The sequence below is a fragment of the Salvelinus namaycush genome, chromosome 10, assembly GCF_016432855.1.
Source record: "Salvelinus namaycush isolate Seneca chromosome 10, SaNama_1.0, whole genome shotgun sequence".
NCBI lineage: Eukaryota > Metazoa > Chordata > Actinopteri > Salmoniformes > Salmonidae > Salvelinus > Salvelinus namaycush.
Window position 1 is genome coordinate 30,948,111 of NC_052316.1, and position 1,312 is coordinate 30,949,422.

General features: G+C 49.8%; 1 protein-coding gene across 1 annotated transcript in view; it reads left to right on the forward strand.

The window, feature by feature from the left end:
• Nucleotides 1-565, forward strand: part of LOC120054302 (adenylate cyclase type 1-like) — an 86,951-nt gene extending 86,386 nt beyond the window's left edge. The window contains exon 20 of the mRNA XM_039001717.1: nt 125-565. Coding sequence (XP_038857645.1) covers nt 125-565 — 441 coding nt within the window. The remainder of the gene's footprint in view (nt 1-124) is intronic.
• Nucleotides 566-1,312: the final 747 nt, after the last annotated feature.

A 1,312-nucleotide genomic window follows, 5' to 3' on the forward strand; every position in this document is an offset into this window, starting at 1 on the left:
TATTCAATGTCAGGAGGCTCCAAGCAACTACCAAGGTTTTGACGGTGTGGTTTCTTGAGCTGCAGTATACTGATGACTGTGCTTGTGGCCCACACTCCGGAAGACCTTCAGTCTGTCCCTGTAGCGGCTGCTAGGGTCTATCAACACCACCAAGACAGTGGTGGTCTGCCAATGGAGATCCAGCCTTCCACCCACCATGCCTGTCTTCACCATTGAACACAAATCGCTGGCAATAGTCCCGTCCTTCAAATACCTTGGCAGCATCCTCTCGGAGGACTGCAGCATCAACCTCGAAATTCCAAATGGGATCAAGCAAGCATCAGCTACCTTCGGGAATCTCAGACGCAGGGTCTTCCAAAACAGGGATCTCCACCTACACATCAAAGTCGCCATCTATCAAGCCTTCTGGATCACCACACTTCTTTACAGCTGTGAAGCCTGGGTCACTTACAGTCGCCACAACAAGCAGCTTGAGCGATTCCACATAAGATGCCTGCAGCGCATCCTGCGAATCACCTGGTGCAGCCATGTGCCCCATACAGAAATACTTGCTAAGACCAACTGAAAAAGTATGGAGGCCATGGTCACCAAACACCAACAGTGCTCGTATAGGCATGTCATTAGAATGTCTCAGGATTGCTTGCCGCGGAAGATCCTGTATGGCCAGCTACATCTTCGCTGGCAGTCTGCAGGGGGGCAGATGAAGCGCTACAAGGACCAGCTAAAAACATTGCTGAACAAGTACAACATCTCTCTGTCTCTCTCTGTGTTGTGGTTGGTTGTGTCTTAACAGTGTACGGACGTCATGTGGGGTAGTAACTGACAACATCACAGGAATCTTGTCCAGAGAAGACAGGAAATCTGTTGACACTGAGACATCACTGATCCCCAAAATATGTATTCCTCTCAAGGGGAGTAGAGGATGCTACAGACATAGAGGATGCTGCTGTCGACCGGTCCACCTGGCGGCAGCTCTGCCAGAGCGGTGTACATAGGTTGGAGGAGAAGAGGAGCACAAAGAGACAGCAAAAACAGTTCAGGAGACATACAGCCATGCCTGCCCCTGCCAACACAGACTGCATATGCCCCACCTGCAATAAAGTTTGTGGATCTCGAATTCACCGTTAACTCAAAAGTGGAAGTCATCATCGGATACGATGGACTACCATAAGCATGTTATGTCAGCGAAGAGCTGAGGGGATGGTTCAATTCCTGCTGCAGGAAGAGGCTGCTTCCAAACATCCAGCACAGATTGGGGATGTTGCACTTGCTCTGTGTGTGTATATGTATGTGTGTGTGTGTGTGTGTACAT